The following is a 19,225-nucleotide window of genomic DNA, read 5'->3' as shown; positions in this document are numbered from 1 at the left end:
CTCTGAAGTGCGTTGATGATGACTAAAAGATTTTTTCAGGGAAAAATTAACAAATGATGCTTTATTATTAGATGAAATACAAGACGACGAACATTAGTGTAAATTCAATGCGACTTGTTAAAAAAGTTCTGAAATTGATTGAATAACTACAAAGAAATAACAAAAGCCCACTACAAAAACGGGACAGAACTAACCTTATAATTGCCATTAGCTGATCCACGAGGATGATGTTTAAGGAATCATCTTCGATTTACATTTAAATATCAACAAAACATAATACTGTATTATAGTTCACAATTCACAGTACTTTGTTCAAAAAATTAACTGTTATCAAATAATTATTATCAAATAATAAAGCTTGCCAGTTTTGGTTGACTAGTAACAAAATAATATATAAAAAAAACAGTGCATGATAGAACTAAAATATTGGTAACGATCGTAATATCTAGTAATCGTATGTAATTAATTATAGTTGTATTTTTTATCAAAAAGAACTATTTTTACACGCTTAGTAGGTTTGCATCATGTGTGATCCACATATTGTATGGTATTGTATATTAAGAACGTTCATCTGACCTACTAGGCTATAGTGGTGGTAGTGAGGGATGGTATAAGGGGGGAGGGGTAGTTTGTATTGTTGACGATTTCCCCTCCAATGCCATTCCCATCTGTCAATACACCTGTGATTCCTGGCGTAATTGAAAACTTTTCTCACCCTGGAAACTAACATTTTCTAGTTTTATTTGACAAACAATTAAAAATGTAGTAAATTTACCAAAGTAACTCTTTCAATAGGTTTTATGTGCTTAAAACAGTTTTGATGTGCTTTTTAATTAATTGTTCACAATTTGTGGTCTTGTGTTTTATTTTGTAAAAGTTTGATTGTTACGTGATTTTAAGTCAGTAACAAAGATAAGCGTAGCTATCTCATCCCATCCTAAATTGATAATTTAAAATTGTGTTGAATCACGCCCAGTTCAGTCCTAAAGAGTAAATGATGATTTATATCTTTCCTCCTACTAAAAATGACGCCTTTAGAATTTTGTAAAGGAAACACGTAGGGTTACAAACAAAAGACAATAATTTAAGAAAACCTTTGATCAAACGATTTTCAAAACGTAAAAAGGTGTTGATTCAGGAAAATAGTTAGTGAACCAAAACTTTGGTAACCAATTTTAGTGTATAAATTGTATATCTAGTGTAAGAACTCTCAGAACTCTTGTTAGCTTAGTGTACTAAAACCTATCTTTAAGAAAAAAATTTTAAAAATCTCTGGGCACTAAATAGTGCTTTAATGATATTTTCATAATCTAATCTATGTACAGAGTTGATTAAAGTAATAGCTGCATCCAAAACCCAAACGAACCTATTATATGTGGAATATAAAAGTGGTCTAACAGTATGCAGCGCCCGATGCTAACACCGGGCATTGTTGTACTCAAACACGCTTCAATTCAATTAAAGCTCACTTCAATCAAGACCAGATTATTCTGTCAATACGGTTTGTTGTTGCGAGTCCAGCAAACATATCCAAACATGCCGCAACATTCTCGTTCATTAATTGATCAAACATATCGATATTTTAATCTCCGAATATCGACATTGAATCGATAAGCTCCGCTGTAGTTGATTTACAATCTCACTCTTTGAAGTTTAAACGCACAGGTTTTACAGGTAAAAATTATAATTACAGTTTTGCTTCATAGTTTTTCTGGCTTTAGTCTCAATGTGTGATACTGTTTGGTTTTTGTGATACTGTTTATTTGTCTCAATCAAGGATAAGATAAAACAAGTAACAGTTTATTAGGAAAAATATGTTTACGAAAAAATAACTCACCCTACTTTACTGTTTTTACGTACAGGGTGTTTCAGAACTTCCTACTAACATTTTAGGGCATTGTTCCTGGGTAAGAATCATAACTAAATATCATATTTAAATTGTCCGGAAGTCCTTAGTTACTCACACAGCCACAGTTTGGTTTTTTCACTTATTAATTTGTTACTACAAAACGGTTAAACGAAGGAAATTAAAACTTTGCACAAAACTTCATGATACCTAGACAAAGCTACAAAAACACTTGGATAGTTTTTCAAATTCATAAAACAAAATGGCGGCCAATTAAAATGTTGGTCAATTTTGTTCAATTTGTTCAATTTTGTTAAAATCAACGGCTTTTAAGTTATTTAAGAAACAAAATTTTAAATAGAAATGAAGAGCATTTAAATAACTCAAAAACCATAAACTCAGCCCTCAGCAAAAATTAGGTTGTACATGAAAACATAAATAACATAGTTACTAATGGTTTTACATCAAAATTTTAAACAATACTGAAACCATAATGAAAAACATCTGATGATATTATGAAATCTAACATTTAACTTTTGCCAACTGATCTGATGGCAAATAAGAGATGAAATCAACACTCGCAGCTAGTAAATGTCATCGCTTTAAAAACGGGAGCCTACCAGTAGACCGACAAGATACTTGGTCGTCTGGCCACTAGACCGTCTTTTTTAATTAAATAGATAAATACTGAAAACCAGTACGTCGACAAGTTATTTCATCGTCATTCCAGTTGACCGGCCTGTAAAACTAAATTATTATATACGAGAAACCTACTTGTCGTCAATCGACCCGACCGACTTACCACTTGCTCGTCTTTTAGGTGGGGATAGGGGGCAGAGTGGGAGGAGCTAACCGGGGATTACCCAGGAGTTTGAGGCGCTTCTCGTGGTTGAACCACGTCGCTCGAGGCTAGAAGCCAGTCTTGCCAACTGAAAGTAGCCTAGCTCCGTCGAACACTACACACTCGGCGTGTTTATACAGTCTGGAGTTTAGTTGACGTTGGCGCGCAATTCTAATGGATAGTTTCGTCGTTTCTATAGCAACCGTGAAGTGACCTCGTTCTCGCGCATTCCTCTGCCTTTGTATTATTTAATCTGCTTTGAAAGATAAGACTCGCTTATGTGCATTGACTATTGAATCAAATAACAATATCATTAGGGGGTTTTGATCGTTTGTTTGGATAAAACTACGTACCGTATATTGTAGAATTACATTTGTAGTGTGGTAATATGGTGTATATATATCTATCTATATATTAATAGGCAAGCATGTTTCTTTAAAACCTTTTTTCTCAGCTCGTGTGTATCGTAGGGAAAATCTACGCATACCGTTAGAAAGCTATTTTCCTGTAGGTGTGCAGAATCCCTTTATAAATTAAAATAGGCTCAAAAATAAGCACAAAAAATGAATTTGAAATTTAAAAAATTTAAAAGGGGCTTATGGGTTGCTATGGTGATGACGAAATAACAACACAATATAAACAGAAAATCAAAACAAATGGAAGACATTCCAATCACATGTTTTATTTACAGTGTGGGGTGAAAATAGAGAAGTTTGTACAAAACATACTTTTGGTCGATTTTTCGACCACAGGGCGTGCTCTCGTATATAATTAATACGCTACATGAAACTTTGTCGGTTGAACTCCTCCGCCATTTCTTAACCGATTTTATCCATTGACATCTCATTGGAAAGAGCGTGTCGCGTAGATTTGCCAACTGGCCTTACATTTTTTACAAAGTTCCTTGGGTTCTGCCCCAGTGGCTTTGAAAGTTCCCATGTTATCCTTATGAAGAACATAATTGTTTACATTTTGATCAGCTGTATAATTTAATTACTGTTATTTATTTTTCGATTCAATGAAACGAATTGAGTAAATTTATTTACTATTTGAGTTTGTGTAAACATAACCCCCAAAACGAAAACGGACCGTGTTAGTATGGTTGTATCTTAAATTTATATATTTATCGTTGCTTTGTGTCGCTATGACAGATCGTGTTAGCATGATTGTAACTTAAATTTGTGCATTTATCGTTGTTTTGTGTAGCTATAATTTGCTTATTTGTTGTTTTTTTTTTCTTTTAAATGCCTCCGACGCGACAACAACGAAACATAGAAAGGAGGCGTACACGTCAGCACCTGACCCTGGACAATCTCAACTATTAGGTTACGAATGCGAGCTAACACTACCCCTAAGACTTTTCGTTCTCAATTTGACCCTCTATCAATCATCAATGACATGTGTTGCCTGTACAGCGAGGCATTTTGAGAAGGAGAAAACCAGCCGGAATGCTTAAGGTTTATCAATAACGAAGATCAGGGATTTAGGTAATCAGGGTCTGAGTTACACAATGGTAATATTTGAGTTGACTCTTTTTAAACTCTTTTTAAACTTTGAGTTAAACTTTTTTAAATATGACTGTTATTGGTTTTGAAATAACCCCTTTAATACTTTGCAATTGCTTGAATTTGAGCAACATGTACACTAGTATATATATAGGACCTGTGTATAATTTTGGGTAACATGGAGGTCAATTTACCTTGTGTAGGCCTATATCAAAAAAGTTTAATATCTTAAATTAATCCAAACGATTCATAGTAGCCAACAGGCACAAAGTATTGTAATTATGCAAGATGTTGTAAATTTCAAACATGTGTAACAGTTAAGTTTACTGCAACAGTAGTTCGTAAGGATTGCCTATTTAAGTAAGTTGTTATTAGGTGTATAAGTCGTTCATCAAGCGTCATGAGAAACGAAATCTGTTATAGAAGTGAAAAAATACAGTTACAGTAATCAAATGGTGCTGTATATAAAATATCTGCAAATAAAATTAGAGTTTTGTCTGTACACTGTTCAGAATGACATATTTTCCTCCTCGATAAGGGTTTACCTCCTCGCAAGTTATGTCAAAAAAGGTGTAATTGTAATTTTACTAAGAAAATTAAATCCAAAAAAAGGACTGGTTAATAGAACCAGATTAATGGCGAAAGTTATGAATGATGAAGTCTTGAAATTATTACTTGAAGTTTAGCTGGAAAACGAGTGTTCCTCTAAAATTCGTCCTCGGAAAGTTGGTCTTTATCTGCTAGAGCTGCATCCCCTGCTTACAGCATGGAGAATTGTACGTAACAATTTCAAGATGCCGCGCTTTTGATGATCTAAAAATAATGGTTAAAGAACAACGAAACCAAGGTCATTTGGCTGAAGACGTTAGAGTGTTTACAAAAAGACATGGTATGTGAAGAGTTTCTTATTTAACATTTTAAAAGTAAGATAAACATTTTAACTGGTCTGTCAGTCAGTATTCTAAGCCTACTCTGTTAAAACCTTTATTAAAACAGTATTGAGCTTAAGATTTTTATTTACGGTTAGTTAAAAGTTAAGCGCTTAAAATTCTTCCTTTTTTTGTATTGAGAAGTTAAAAGGTAATTAAATTTTTTTAATGATTTTTAAATAGGTACTGTATAGTTAATATTAACTGGAAACAACTAGTCTATACTAGAGTAACAAATTACAAAATACAATACAAAGGAAAAGGGCATTCCTATGAATGCTATTGAGCATTGATTATTTAATGTATTTGGGTTTTATGATGTATTACTAACCAAAGGAATACTTACTAACCAACCGCGATACCAGTGACTTAATAACGGTCAACAGATGTTGGGTATCACGAGCTTAAAGGATCGCTAGACAAAGTTGCCCGAATCGCATGGATGGTAAAATAACTTCTGGCGATGTCTAGAGAGATTGTTATTTAGAACACATGAAATCCTTTCTATAACATAAATGTCGGCTAATCGTGTGATTCCAAGTACTTTCGCCTGATTTGAAACATATTTCCAAGCCCGTGCCAATATTACTTGTTTCTGTTCGAAAAGGCCATTGCTGTGAGAATACCAGGTAAAACTAACATAGAAACTTGAAAAATACAAATTAACAATAAATTGGCAACATAATAAATATGGAGCATTACTGATATCGCAAGTAAAACAAAAAAGACTTAACTACAGTATATAAGTAATCGCAATGGGAAGAGAACGCGGAAGAAAATAATGTCTGTATATGCTGTATATGCTGTGTATGCTAAGATCTGTATAGTCCTTGCCTTATATAATTGACAAATGCTTATATTTGCTCCAAACAAAAAAAATACCAAACCCTTCAAATATTTAAGTTGACGGGAGCGGGACCTACCACTTCTAAAGAACGCCACCGTGTCTGTCATCCCTATTCTCTTACTTAAGAACACCCCTAAAAACCTTCACCGAATAAGTAAGGTACTATCGTAAAAATAACGAGGAACTTATATAAATCAGTTTTAATTTACAATTCTCTGGACGTACATCACTGTGAGAACCGAAGCCTCGGGGAAAGTCCACGGGTGCGGGACTTGCCACTAGGGCGGTCAATATCTTCAAAAGAACGCCACCGCGTCTGCTTTCCCTAACTTAACAACACCCTTATAAGCCCTAAATGAATAGAGACTATCATAAATATGACAAGCACCTTTTACAACTTCTTTCCATTTCCAATCAACCTGACCTGTCCTTCATCGGCGTGAGAACGAAAGTATTGGGGAAGTCCAGAGAAGCCTAGAACTGCGTAGATGAAAGAGAAGCCGCGTTGGATGACCTTGCCACCCCTTCGCATACCTTCATCAGCAATATCTCATAGTGACTTTTTACAACGCAATTTTTGTTGTCAATTTGTCTGATCTGAACAATTTAAATATTTCAAAATTAACTAAGCGAATAGCTGATTATAATTGATTATTTTTATTGGTATTTGTGTAGCCACAATATCCGGATTGAGCGTAGTAAACGAACATCAACCAGGACGTGTTTGATTGATGCGAGCGAGCTCATCTTGAAAATGAAAGAGCATTTGACATTAAACCACAATAGGACCACATGGTATACTGGATTAAAATTTGCACTGGTTATCAGTGTTCGTTGACTTTGGAAATAAGTCAAACGTCACAGTGTCTAATGCTATTCAGCAAACATTCCACATAATTAGTTCCACTATTCGATCAACTTGAAATGCTTACATTTCTTAATAACGCTGCCATTGATTTTTATCGTATTAGCTTATCTAATGGCATAGTAAATACAACCCAAGGCTTCACCTGCGGTGAAGCAGCCATAAATATTTTACAGTACAGTACATAAGAAATAAACAGAGTATTACAATCATGACAATAATCATCCGTAGTGGCTTAGCCAAAAATGACAAAAGTAAGATATTATCATCATTGTGTCACGCACAGTTTAAATAGACACAGTTTAAATTTCGATCATAGTTAGTTGTAATAAACATTATGAATCGACATATTTTGGGGTAGGAGTTAAGAATTTTATATTTGAATTTCAACGCAAAAAATCTTTTAAAATCAATATTTGATTTTCTCCGTAATTTTCTCTCTACAGCTTAAACCATACATTTTTGAAACTTTGAAAATACCAAAATCGTATTCCTCACCTACTAAAACATACATTTCGACATACGGATCAATATATTTGTACAATCCGTTCCTTAATAAAAACCTATATATTTTCATAATCGTCGTGCGAAATATAAGAATTTGTATTGACCTTATGGCTACATTATCGATCATAGTTGTAATAAACATTATGAATCGGCATATTTTGGGGTAGGAGTTAAGAATTTTATATTTGAATTTCAACACAAAAAATCTTGTAAAATCAATATTTCATTTTCTCCGTAATTTTCTCTCTACAGCTTAAACCATACATTTTCGAAAGTTTAAAAATACCATAATCGGATTCCTCACCTATTAAAACATACATTTTGACATACGGATCAATATATTTGTACAATCCGTTCCTTAATAAAAACCTATATATTGTCATAATCGTCGCGCGAAATATAAGCATTTGTATCGATCTTATGGCTACATTTTCGATCATAGTTGTAATAAACATTATGAATCGGCATACTTTGGGGTAGGAGTTAAGAATTTTATATTTGAATTTCAACACAAAAAAATCTTTTAAAATCAATATTTGATTTTCCCCGTAATTTTCTCTCTACAGCTTAAACCATACATTTTCGAAACTTTGAAAATACCAAAATCGTATTCCTCACCTACTAAAACATACATTTCGACATACGGATCAATATATTTGTACAATTCGTTCCTTAATAAAAATCTATATATTTTCATATTCGTCGCGCGAAATATAAGAATTTGTATCGACCTTATGGCTACATCATCGATCATAGTTGTAATAAACATTATGAATCGGTATATTTTGGGGTAGGAGTTAAGAATTTTATTTTAGAATTTCAACACAAAAAATCGTTTAAATTATATATTTGATTTTCACCGTAATTTTATCTCTACAGCCTAAACCATACATTTTCGAAAGTTTAAAAATACCATAATCGGATTCCTCACCTATTAAAACATACATTTTGACATACGGATCATGGTATGTCCGATTCGTGGTTTAATTCGATTCGTTACAAATTATTCAATTAAAATGCAATCAAAAACTACTTTCGGCCAGATATTTGGTTGGAATGTGGAATATCTTAGCTATTGTATAATATTATAGCTTAACTAGTGTACATGTTGCTCGAAATCGAGCAATTGCAAAGAAGTACAGGAGTTACATATAAACAAATGACTTGTTAAAAAACTAATAACAGTCATAATTTCCGATGATTTTAAAAGAGTCAACTAAAAGATTATTAACTAATGGAAATACTCACAATTTTCATAACAGTCCTATTCCAGTTTAAAGGGTTATTTTTTAACTATCAAACTGCCCATGGACGGGAAATGGTAAGCTCACAATTTAAGTCAAAATAAAAAGTCTGTCAGCTTTTATAATGTTCTGTACCTAAGTTATTTAGCCAATTTGTAGACAATAAGGTGTAGGCTACAAACTCTACAGAACTCTCATGCTTCCATGGGGAGCAACTAATTATTAATACTAGTGGTCGTCCTGTGGTCGAAACTCGACCAAAAATAATTAATGTACAGACTTCTCTAGTTTCTCCCCACACTGTAAATAAAACATGTGATTGGAATTTCTTCCATTTGTTTTGATTTTCTGTTCACATTTTGTTGTTATTTCGTCACCATCTTGGCAACCCATATGGTCCATGTTAAATTTTTTAAGTTTTCAAATTAATTTTTTGTGCTTATTTGTTAGCCTATTTTAATTTTTAAAGGCATTATGCACATCTACAGGAAAATAGCTTTCCAACAGTATGGGTAGATTCTCCCTGCGATGCACACGAGCTGAGAAAAAAGGTTTTAAAGAAACATGCTTGCCTATTAATATATAGATTTAATTCCTGACAACAGCTGGAGTTTCAAAACAATGTTTGTTTCCCGTGTTAATCTTATGGAGAAATACGAAACTTTAAAGGGCCCCAGGGCCTCACTCTCTAATTATTTACCTAAAAAGAAAGTTTCCTGCACAACTTCACGTTACGCTCTTTCCAATGACACCAAAAACATGTCAATCGGTTCAGTAGTTTCGGAGGAATAATTGTCACAAAAATCCTGCTTGCGTATTAAATAAGTAATAGATGTGACTGTGGACCCAATTTTGTACTAAACACACGCTGTTGTTTGATCTCGAGTAGCCGACTCAGTGTTAGCATCAAGAGGCCAAAAACTAGGAACGTAGCGCCAGCCACGTCCCTTTCACTTTCAGCAATTTTACAACCCTCGCCAACCCTACACATCCAAAGACAGAGAGAGAGAGGGAGAGAGACAGTAAAACAGCTGTCGAAGTCGATCGGGTCGACCTAGCCTCGGTCGTCAACTCGCTTTCTTTTTCTTCGCCTACAAGCGTTTGAATAGGGGCGCGGGAAAACTACTTGTGTGATGCGGCACGCGTAATACCGGAAAAGGCCTTCGGGTAGTTCTAGAGCGCCGCCAGAATTGGGTCGCTGGAGTCGCGTTTTAGTTGCCACTTTACTATTGAAGATTCTTAAGTGGCAAAAGAGTTTATGACGAAATATACCCCCACCGCAACAAACCTGCAGACTAAGCAAATTTCTATTTGCCTGATTGGATTTACACTAAAATGACTTTTTGAAAATATCACAGTTATTCCATATTTAAATAGAATAAGTTTAACAAGTACTTAGGTTTGCTGCAACAGGGAGGGTAAAAGTGTGTTTTTTTTTTAAATAATAACATTTTATAAATAAATAAATGATTTTTTTCTAATTTAATGCAAATATTTTCATAAACAAGAAAACTACTACAGTTTACTTATTCCCTGGTGTGAGTGAGGGTATACATTCAACTCTAGAAAATACGCTGGTCAACGAACGACAAAGAGCCGCCGATGTCTAGAGTTTCCTTGGATGGGTGGCTGACCGACCGGTGGTCATAGGGTGACGACACAAAGGGGGTGGTAGGCGGGTATCCGTGTCGGCCAGTGAGTCAGTGTTACCGGTGTTACTTCAAAGATGAATTATTGCCCTCGGGGAATCCCGAGGTAGGCGCGGCGCCGCCAGCTCGACACTTGTTTCGGTCACTGGTCTTGGTTGATTGTTTCGTTTTCGTTTTACTATCTTTTGATACTTTTACATAAACGATATAGCCATGATATATTACTAATGAAAATTCAATAAGTACATTGCACACTATAAAAAAAAAACTTACATATAGGATAGTTCATGTAAACAGTTGTTGCTTAAATCGTTTGGAACTCTGGCCACGTCTATATTCTTCATTAGAGTGAACTTAACTGCAGGCTATTCAATAGACTGTGAAAAAAAACTGTGAATGATTTTATGTACTTGGTTTTTTTTTATAATTATAGCAAAAGCTACCAATCTTTGTCATCCGCGTCATAATTCTTGAGCTAACTACTTCTGCAGTGATATACCTTACACGTCACAAAACTGTATTAACCCTAGATCCAGTACCTCTGCTCCAACTAGTATTATAACATTGCCGTCCAGGAATCTTTGAACATATAGTTTGACAATAATTGCATGGATAGTACAGCCGTTTCAACAAGGATTTATTTACTATATGTTCTTAAAACTGAAATTAATTAGAAATACTATTAAAATAAATTAAATTAATTAATTTGATGTGAATTTAGCTTTAGTTAACAACACTCATACAAGTTCATAAACATAAACCAAATACAATTTTTTTTAATAGAAACGATTTGCAGGGTCGTCCAGATGAACTTGGAAATAGTACCATAGATAAAAGGAGTAGACATACTCTGTCATACATACATATCTATACTCCTTTTATCTATGATAGTTCATTAGAAAATCTGAATATACAGTAGTGCCGTGCATTTGAAGTACTTACTCAGAACACAGACTTACTTGAGGACAGTTAAACAATAAAACGCAAAGATCCACGGAAGTAAAGACTACATTATTTAGTAAAAAAAAACAAGGATGCGTCAGTTAGGGCCAGTTAGACAATTGAAGTACACAGAATTGAATCACCATAGTATTGTCCACGCAACAACGTGAGAGGATAAAACATGTACTTCTTCAATTATATTTACATGTTTCTGTGTAAAACCGAAGACGTCTACAGACTTTACTAAGAAAAACTTCTCCCCGGTAACACAGGCAATGGGAATTCCTTCTAGACAAGGTTTTCAATAGGCCTACAACAAAATCATAAAACAAAAGATGTTTCTCAGGCTAAGTAGCACACTGTGCACTTCAGCAAATAAATAGTTTACCGAGATAACTATTGCTTACCAAGACAGCAGTGTCATTTAAGGAGAAATAGTACAAACTAATGTCACCAAAAGTCTAAATTCATTCTTTATTTTATTTTTTTAAGAGAGGGAAAAATAGACAACAAAGCTTTAAATAACCGGTATTATCAATTTGTATTTATCTCTCAATTGAATAAATGTAACGGTAGTTACCTCACCACTGTTAACAATATTTGACCCTCCTATTACATAAATATGTTAGTTAATTTAATATTCAAACTCGTGTACATGTTGCTCGAATTCGAGCAATTTCAAAGTAATACAGAATTTATTTCAAAACGAAAAAAAGTAATAATCAATGAGTTTAAAAGAGTCAACTCAAAGATCACCAGTGTGTAACTGCTGGAGATACTCACGATGTATATACAGTAATCAACATTTCCTGTAAATATTTTATCATATTTCATAAATTGGTATTACTTTTTAATGTTTCTACAAATGTTTCCTGACTTATAGCTGCATAAGGTTGTCCATGTTTATCTTATTTATTGATAAACCTATGTATGGCACCACCCTTGTCGCCAGCAGTAAGTTTACAAATTTCAGTAATTTTTTAATAAAGATAAACACTTTTTTGATCATATTAAGGACTTCCTGTTGTCTGTAACAATTTTATTTGTTCAATCGGCGTATTTTTATTTATTTAGCTAAATAAAACATTTATTTCATTGAAGTAAACTAATATAGGCCTATTTATATTCACTGTACTGTGTATAACAAAATATCGATTGAGAAACAAACAATTACACGTAATAAGAACCTCGCTAGTTCGCTGCATTGTGATAGCTGAAAATCGTCGGAATGAAAACCGCCGCTACAAGATACAGAAGTTGGTACGCCTGCAGTGCCCTCCACAGCTGCGCGCGCCGCTGGCACTGCCGCTCAACACATCCCCACCTAAAAGACGAGCAAGTGGTAAGTCGGTCGGGAGGATTGACGACAAGTTGGTTTCTCGTATATAATAATTTAGATTTACAGGCCGGTCAACTGGACTGACGATGAAATAACTTGTCGACGTACTGGTTTTCAGTATTTATCTATTTAATTAAAAAAGACGGTCTAGTGGCAAGACGACCAAGTATCTTGTCGGTCAACTGGTGGCCCCCCTTAAAAACAGAAGGTAAAACACTTCGTCTCTGGAAACGCGGGTTTAATTCTCACCAACTAAAATAACCATGACCCATTGTTATATCTACTTGTAAAAAAAATAAATGATTGGCCTCACAGGTCAGAAAAACACTCCGTATAGGAAAACCACCCCTTCCGAAGTCTGTAAGATAAATTTAGTTAAATGTAACCTAATGTATAATTGGTATTAGTTTGTTGAATTAAATATTTACCTCTAACCCTCATACTTACACCGTGTATGAGATTCCATACGTCAAAGTTGGGTTAGACACATTGTAGTGTGGTTAACCATCCAACTTGATTGTTCTAGAATAATTTCCGAAACGAAACTTCCAGTTATATCTGGATTTACTGTTTAAAACTTCCTTTATGTTTAAGCCAAGTGGTAGATAACTAATATTAATATTTTAGTTTAATATTTGGGAGACATTTTGACACACTTTTTTAGGATAAACTAAATATTTATGTTAAAATTAGGCAATACTAAAAATTTTCCTTCATTTATCCTTTCATTGTAAATATCCTTTCTTGTTTTTTACTCCTCAAGTCAAAGCTAATACCATTTGAGTATAATAATATGTTATTCTGTTATTTAAACTCATTTCTTATTGTTTAAATGTGGCAAATAGCACTGCATAACTAGTAGATTTATTAACTATCGAAGAATATGCACTAAAGGTTTTTGGTTTCAACGTATAAAAATGAAAATTCGAGATGGTACTTTAGTTGTAAATTATATTATACATCCTTCATAACAGAAATAATACTATTCAGTTTTATGTTTTGTAATCTGTTGAATAATAATTAAAACTAGCGCTTATCGTTCTAGGTGTTTTGTAAATAAACTATAATATAAATAGCCTATGTTGAAATAAACCACATTTTAAATTATTGTTTTCAATGTGTAAATTAAGCAGTATTATTTATTTCAACTTAGAGCCTTTCAAAGAATGGTTTTGAGTCACTTGTTAATTGTTCAGCTCTCTTGCGGACTACCTTGGCAACCGCAAACAAATAGTGACAATCATGGGAGCTTCATCTACTATGGGCTCTCTTCCCCATGGAGTTCCGCAGGGATCGGTTCTGGGCCCTCTCCTTTTCACAATCATGATCAATGACCTTGCTACAACCAGCCATGCCCTCCTGTTTGCAGATGATACCACCTTGGTCACAAAGGGGAAGAACATCGACCCGTTGCTGGAGGAGGCAAACAACGCCCTGAGGCTGGCAAAGGACTGGTTTATAGCCAACAAACTCAAGATCAACGAGGAGAAGACTCAGACCCTTATGTGTTCCCTGAAGATCGGCCTTGAGGACAACAGCGTGAAGCTGCTTGGGTTCTGGATGGACTCTAAGCTAAGTTGGCACCACCATATTGAAAAGGTATGTGTAAAGCTCTCAAGAGTTCTTCACCTTTTAAGGAAGCTTAGGACCACCATTACCAGACCGTATTTGCTAGCGGTGTATCACGCACTGTTTCACAGTCACCTCACGTATGGCCTGGTTCTGTGGGGTCATTCTCCGTCAACACAGGAATTACTCCTACTACAAAAGAGGGCGATGAGAATAATAACATCTTCTGGCTACAAAGCACACTGTCGGCCTATCTTCCTCGAGTTGGGTGTGTTGACTGTCTACAGCCAGTATGTCCTTAACATCTTGACCCTGCTGAAGATAAACATTCATCATTTTGTAGTCAGAGACAATGTACATAGCCACCATACCCGCCAAGCTTGTGACATTGATCTGCCGAGATGCCGCCTAGCCCACTCTCTGAAGAGTTATCCTCGGTCGGCGATAAGGCTGTTTAATTCCTTGCCGGTTCATGTGCGCAATCTGGACCTTGATGATTATAAGACGGCCCTGCGTGACAGGCTGGTTAATAGGCCTCTTTACAGCCTCGAAGAATTAGGCAACGAGCCACTTTTTAGCCATTGCCACAGTGTAAATAGTATTGTGTAAATAGTATTTTAGTATTTAGTAATCTGACGCAGTCATGCCGATTTCATCGGTCAACGACATAGACTACAAGTATCAAGTAAGTAAGTAAGTAATTAAATAATTAAAACACAAATTCTGGACGATTATGAGTTTTATTAGTGAGAAATAAATCGTACCGTATCCCATAGATTTAGAAAATAAATGTTAAATGTCTTTTGTGTGTTACGGATTGTACATACAACCAAGTTGATACCCACTTTGTTCTGCTCAGCGTGCAAGAGAGAACAACAATAATCAATATGGCGGACGGACTTGCTTTGTTGTACTCGTCTTTTCTGTTGTTTCATTTAAAACTTTCAAAGTAATACAGTTTCATTGCTTTATTTTAGAATATTTGTTTCTTTATTTTATAGTTTGTATGATTAGTACATATTTTTTGTATAGAAATTAATATAGTGATAAATGATGTATTTTATAAGTGAATTGTAGGTAATTAAACTGATAAATATTACTTTGAATTTTGAAAAATATTATTTGATAATTTAATCTTACAGCTTTTTCAGAGTTATTGGCCACAATTACAAGTTTAGTGTATTGCTTCATACCGCGTTAAGTTGTTTTGCTTTGTACTTGTTTTGACTTTCAATACGCCAACTACAAACTGTTTTCACGAAATTCTACTTAACTTCAATTCAGAATAATAGCCGTAATATAATATGTAAATCTGTTAAAGTTGTTTTGTTAAAGATTTACTGTCCTATAAACTGTACCTATCGAATATATACTTAGGTTTCATTCGTTGTATGTAATTATATCAAACCAGTTATACTAGTATCTTAATAAATAACCAAATATGATATTAATTTTAATAAGTTATAGAGCTTATGACTGATAGTAAATATTGCAACTGTCTTTGGGTTTGTATGTGATTACATAAATAAGTAGAATAGCTTCTCGGAATATAAGGATTATTTAAATAGTGTTATACTAAGTCCGTGCACATCTCAATATACAGGGTGTCCCGGAACTCTCTACCAATATTTTAGGGCATTGCTCCTGGGTAAGAAACATAACTAAATATCATATTAAAACTGTCCAGAAGTCCTTAGTTACTCACACAGCCGCCATTTTGTTTTTTCAGTTATTAATTTTTTTTTAGGGAATGGTTAAACTTACGAAATGGAAAATTTTCGCAAACATTTATGACAACTAGACAAAGCTACCAAAAAATTATCACGATTTTTCAAATTCATAAAACAAAATGGCGGCCATTTAAAAATTTTGTAAAATCAATGGTTTTTGAGTTATTTAAGAATGAAAATTTTAAATGGCCGCCATTTTGTTTTATGAATTTGAAAAATATTCATAATTTTTTGTAGCTTTGTCTAGTTTCATAAATGTTTGTGCAAAGTTTCCATTTCGTATGTTTAACCGTTCTTTAGAAAAAAATTAATAACTGAAAAAAAACAAAATGGCGGCTGTGTGAGTAACTAAGGACTTCTGGACAATTTAAATATGATATTTAGGTACGTTTCTTACCCAGGATCAATGCCCTAAAATATTGGTAGAGAGTTCCGGGACACCCTGTATTTAATAATTCGTTAATCATATAATATATATCGTTCGCTGTTTTAAAACCAATGTGTCTATACTACGGCTGTTATAAGGTAAACTTATGTTTGCAACGCTAAGGTGAAAATTAATTATTCGAAATTAATATGCACGTTATTAATAGCACGCTAGTGGTTAGATTAAAAAATATATATCCAAAAGGATTTATTAATTTAATATGATTGACCAATAAGCAGGTATTAAATGGTAGAGGTGGATATAAAATTCTTTTACAATATTTACAACTTTGACGATGAATTTATCAACTAATTTGAAAATGGTTTATCAAATAGTTGTTTTGTTAAAAACATTTTTTTAGTGTAAAAGACATTGTTTTGCAAACAAATATTTTTCCAATCAATATTTAAAACGTCAATCATTGAGTAACTAACAATAAGACGTAGACCATTTGCGATTATGTGCAATTATTTTTAAAGACTACAACACATCGGTAACAATGTTATGCAACTGACATGCCCAATGACTATCTAGCTATATTATTGAACACTTGACAGCATGATATTTCCATATGAATCATAAATGCCAATATATTTGCATATGCAATTTGTGTCATGTACACAATAACCCAGTCAACAACTTTAGCTTTGCATGAATTATTAATTAAAACTAAACAATTCTTACTCACACATGAACTTGTTATTGTCGTTCAAGAGTTTTTTTTACAATTTTCTGTTTAAAGTTTATAATTTAAACAATTTATATCTTTAAAAGTTAGTTCTAAGTACAAATTTTCAGTTAAATACATTTAATAAAGGATTAAAATCACAAATGCAAATAGTTTTATCGTTTTATCGAGTGGAAATTCAGAAACTAAAGATTTTAAATTGCCTTAATATTTATGATTTTTCAGGTAAGTTACAAGATCCCTTTTAAAAAAGTTTTGTTCCATGAGATGATTGTTGAGTCTGTCAGAGAAATAAGCTATGAAAGATCTTCACTTTATTAATCCTACTAATATTATAAATGAGAAAGTTTGGATGTATGGATGTATGTTTGTGACAAGTGAACGCGAAAAATACTGGTCGGATTGGGCTGAAATTTGGCATGATGATAGCTCACATTCCCGATTAACATATAGGCATATTCTTATTTCAAAAATCCTTTCGGGCTCCGCCCCAGTGGCTCTGGAGTTTCCCATGTTAACCTTATGAGAAATGGAATTATTGAATCTTAACAGCTGTTTCAATTAAACAAGTTGGTTCTGTTCTATGATGTTCAATAGCATTAAAGTTACAAGGATTGCCAACAGGGTGCAGCACTATTATTTCTTTTACATTTATGACAACAGCTAATTTGCAACTAAAAGGTGAGTGAGCGTAGCGAACGAACTTCAACCTGGAGGCGAGTTAGCGTAGCGAACGAGCTAACCTGAAGGCAAGTGAGCGCAGCGAACAAGCTCCAACCTAAAGGTGAGTGAGCGTAGCGAACGAGCTCCAACCTAAAGGTGAGTGAGCGTAGCGAACAAACTTCAACCAGGACGAGATTGAGCCATGCGAACGAGATAATATTAAAAATTAAGAAGTTAAACGGGGCAAAGCCCGCGGGTTACAGCTAGTATACTATCTTTTAAAATTACTTCCATAAAATGGGCTACTTGACCATGAAATGAATTATAATCGTAAGGTAAAGGATAGAGATATTTGTTATGTGCTAATGCGAAATTCAAATTAGCGTCCGTAATAAGTTTATAGAAATAATTAGCCTAAATTTGTACTGAAATACATTTTAATTAATTTATTGGCAAATGTGTACAGTGCACGGTCAAAACAAAACAAAGTAGAAATTTGATAGGATAACGGCACAACCCTCAAAAAATGAAATTAAAATAAAACTGTATGATTATGCAACATGTGTAGGGACAAAGTAAAAACAGAACAAATGTAAACGTCGGCAACATAGGCCCAAAATACCGAGAATTCAACCCCGACATGTTTTATTACTTTAACATTACGTGTGGTTTCTCTTGTGTTATTCCAGATTCACTTTACATTTTGTTGTTATTTAACAACTCGTAACAAAACATTTTGAATAAGGCACAAAGTTTGTTATGATTTATTAAAGTCTAAACCAAATTGTGGGACTTTTTCGGGTTTTATTTTATTCTCCTTGTTTACAAGTTTTGATGTGTTATGCCATTTTATTTGTTAAGGTGTGGGTAAGCATTTGAAATATATTTTATTAAATAATTGTTTCATTTATGTCACATTTATATTGATAAGAGGTTATAATTAAGAATGTTTCTAAGTTCGTCTGTAAATATCTATATTCCATTCCTTTTATTTCAATTTGGATTGTGGATTCATTTCATGTAATTAGAGATTGCTTTAAAGAATCATCTAAACATAGATGTTACTAATTATTTGATGAAACTATTATTAGGTATGCTTTTTACTTGAACGATTAAATTAATTCATGTTTTATCTTTATTTTAAAGTGAAGAGTTCCAGCCAAATAGAATGATTTATATGAAAAATTGTTTTTCCTTTCATATTACTTAAATATTATACTCTAAGAGTAAAATACACAATGAAAACCAACTTGAAAAAAGAGAGTTTAGAGTTTTGACATCTAGTTTAAATCATTGCTCTCAAGCGTTACCAACAATACAAGCTTAAGTCTTATAATATTTTGTTTAATTGCAGTATCCATAGTCAATGACGTACTGTTAAATTATAAGTCTATATCTTCTGTAACATAGTGGTTTCAACTTCTTTAAGACATAAAGAATCCTAAAAGTGGAGTCCCACCTTTTCGTCCCACAAAATCAATTTTATATCAAATGCATTTGTGTTTTTAACCGACACAGAAAACAACAATCCTACGAATACAGCATTAATAACTATCGCAGTTATCAAAGTATGTGGCAAAGCTTCTGTCAATGCGTAAACATGGGAAAATAGATAGAACAATAGTTAATTAATT

At 33.6% G+C, this 19,225-nt stretch overlaps 1 protein-coding gene across 1 annotated transcript in view; it reads left to right on the top strand.

The window, feature by feature from the left end:
* The first annotated feature begins 1,025 nt into the window (after window positions 1–1,025).
* LOC128984967 (uncharacterized) overlaps window positions 1,026–19,225 on the top strand; it is a 31,697-nt gene continuing 13,497 nt past the window's right edge. The window contains exons 1-3 of the mRNA XM_054404337.1: window positions 1,026–1,057; window positions 1,616–1,674; window positions 13,884–14,113. Coding sequence (XP_054260312.1) covers window positions 1,026–1,057; window positions 1,616–1,674; window positions 13,884–14,113 — 321 coding nt within the window. The remainder of the gene's footprint in view (window positions 1,058–1,615; window positions 1,675–13,883; window positions 14,114–19,225) is intronic.

The sequence above is a fragment of the Macrosteles quadrilineatus genome, unplaced genomic scaffold, assembly GCF_028750875.1.
Source record: "Macrosteles quadrilineatus isolate MER2022 unplaced genomic scaffold, UCM_ALF_1.0 Scaffold_2__2_contigs__length_208266976, whole genome shotgun sequence".
Taxonomy (NCBI): domain Eukaryota; kingdom Metazoa; phylum Arthropoda; class Insecta; order Hemiptera; family Cicadellidae; genus Macrosteles; species Macrosteles quadrilineatus.
Note: the sequence above shows the minus strand (reverse complement) of the source record. Positions and strands in the feature narration are given on the sequence as shown.